Source organism: Sinocyclocheilus grahami, unplaced genomic scaffold, assembly GCF_001515645.1.
Source record: "Sinocyclocheilus grahami isolate Dianchi unplaced genomic scaffold, SAMN03320097.WGS_v1.1 scaffold18655.1, whole genome shotgun sequence".
Classification (NCBI taxonomy): Eukaryota; Metazoa; Chordata; class Actinopteri; order Cypriniformes; family Cyprinidae; genus Sinocyclocheilus; species Sinocyclocheilus grahami.
In genome coordinates this window covers 1-2,477 of record NW_015517221.1, presented here as the reverse complement: position 1 = coordinate 2,477, position 2,477 = coordinate 1, and the positions used below count along the sequence as shown (strand labels likewise).

Genomic DNA, 2,477 nt, shown 5'->3' with positions numbered 1-2,477 from the left:
AAAAAAATGATGTGAGAACAAGTGAATACTTTAAGCATGTCAATCAAGAGATAGCTGACCTATTTCATATTAAAAAGGTATCATTTCAAAAACAAAAGTAATTTATATGCAAAAATGTATCTTTTCTGTCCTCAGGATACAATACAAAAGATAAAGGTTAAACGAGGGCTAGTTGTAATTGAAACTTTTTTATTCCAGGTAATACTTTTCTGGGTAAGTTCATTTTTTTAAGTCAATTTCAGTATACCAGGTATATAGAACATGAGAAAACTTATACCAACCTTTCTGAAGTAGTATGGAATTATGACAATGATGTATATAATTACTATATATCCTAAAAATCTACCCTCCTTACACTTTCCTGAAAGTATACCATGTGCGGTTTTAATTAATTGTGTTCACTTGTTTACCCAAAAGCTATTTAATAAAAATATATATTGAAAGTTTGAAGAACAGATCTTTGTCATTTTAAGCTAATTTTAAACCAGCACACATAACTACTGATATAAAAACAATCATTTCCGTAATTGGACTCAAAACCGTATAGCCATTATGACAATTAGCCTCCTTCTCCTCTATCTGCTCAAATAATGCTGCAAAAGTCAATACGGTGCATCAATTCAAATTAACATTCAAATGTAAATTGTAGAATTTATCAATTTCTTCACTCTATTTATCTATTCACGGCACCGCATCACAGGGAGCACCACTGTCTGTGCTGCGTAAAAGCGCACGCCATCCAATCCATCGACACTTGGCTCTATAAAAACGCAGCGAGCTGTCAATGCGCCTGAACCTACGCACGGGCAAAAGCTTTGTGCGATAAATATTATTAAAATTAGGTTAAATGCGCTCTCATAGTTAGATCTATTGAAACGGAGTTAAAAAGATACACTTGGACTGAAATATCACAGTTGGGATGTGCGCGCAAAGACGCCCCCCCCCCCCCCTCACGGAAACCTAAAATGGCAATGACAGACAATGGAGACGGGAGAAGTTGGAATGATAAGATTCAGGAGTGAGTAACTCGACCAGGATGGGAAAATTACACTAAAAACGGGAAATGCAGAAAACTTCCGAGATGCAAGACGAGCGCACCGAGTACGCGTCTGGAAGTCTCCTGTTAAGTGAATACAACACGAGCTTCACGGCGAACAGGACTAATCTCTCCTGGAGTGACTTTCAAGATCTCGCCGATTTGGATAAACACGATTTTATGGGAGACGGATCTGCGGTCCTGAGAATAATCATCTCCGTCATTTACTCGGTTGTGTGCGCACTGGGTTTAATCGGTAACATCCTCGTCCTGTATCTCATGAAATCCAAACAAGCATGGAAGAAGTCTTCCATCAACCTCTTCGTGACCAGTTTGGCAGTCACAGACTTTCAGTTTGTTTTGACACTTCCCTTTTGGGCTGTGGAGAACGCCATGGATTTCACTTGGCTGTTCGGGAAGGCGATGTGTAAGATCGTTTCTTATGTCACAGCTACGAACATGTACGCCAGCGTGTTTTTCCTCACGGCTATGAGCGTGGCGAGATACTGCTCCGTGGCTTCGGCGTTAAAAAGTAGAAGACGCCGGCTGCGTTTCTCCGCGCAGTGGATGACTAGCGTTATCTGGATAGCAGCGGTCGGTGCCGCTCTGCCAAACGCGATATTTTCAACGACCGCCACGGTTTCCAACGAGGAACTCTGTCTGGTGAAATTTCCCGACCGGAGTGGGGACGCGCAATTTTGGCTGGGTTTATATCACGCGCAAAAGGTACTTTTGGGGTTCCTCATTCCGTTCGGGATAATCACCATCTGTTACCTGCTTCTCCTGCGCTTCATAACTAACAAAAACGTGAACACCTCCAGTGCTAAGAGGCGATCAAAAGTGACTAAATCTGTGACTATCGTCGTTTTGTCTTTTTTCCTGTGCTGGCTACCGAATCAGGCGTTAACAGCGTGGGGAATCTTAATAAAACTCAATGTAGTGCACTTCAGTTACGAGTATTACACCACACAAGTGTATATTTTTCCAGTTACAGTATGTTTGGCTCATTCAAACAGTTGTCTCAATCCCATTCTGTACTGTCTGATGAGAAGGGAATTCAGAAAAGCGTTGAAAAAGCTGTTTTGGCAAATCACATCGCCTTCTGAGACGAACATGAGACCGTTTACCGCGTCCACGAAGCCCGAGCAGGATGAACACGGTCCAGTACTGGTTCCGCTCAGCCCCGCGGAGCCAGCGCTTATTTTTTATCCTCCGGGGGCTGTCATGTATAACGGCAAAAACGACCCTCTGCCTAACAGCACATAACGCGAAGTTGTGAAGTTGATGGGAAATGTTTCAGACTCAGACAAAATGGCAAATTAATTAGTTTGTACGATTTTGTTTTTCTCCCCCCTCCAACTAAACCAATGCGCAGACTGAAAGAGTTCCGGTTTGGAACACCTTGCAGAAGTGGAAGGGATCCTCCCCATTCTAAACGCTG

General features: G+C 42.5%; 1 protein-coding gene across 1 annotated transcript; it reads left to right on the top strand.

Moving 5' to 3' along the window:
* Positions 1–818: 818 nt before the first annotated feature.
* Positions 819–2,421, top strand: LOC107579623 (relaxin-3 receptor 1-like). Its single transcript, XM_016265427.1, has one exon. It carries the CDS (start codon positions 1,064–1,066, stop codon positions 2,300–2,302), a length of 1,239 nt encoding a protein of 412 aa, XP_016120913.1. The 5' UTR covers positions 819–1,063; the 3' UTR covers positions 2,303–2,421.
* The last annotated feature ends 56 nt before the right edge of the window (positions 2,422–2,477 follow it).

Excerpts from the sequence above, each read along its gene's own strand:
- LOC107579623 (XM_016265427.1), top strand. The coding sequence starts at position 1,064 with ATGCAGAAAACTTCCGAGATGCAAGACGAGCGCACCGAGTACGCGTCT.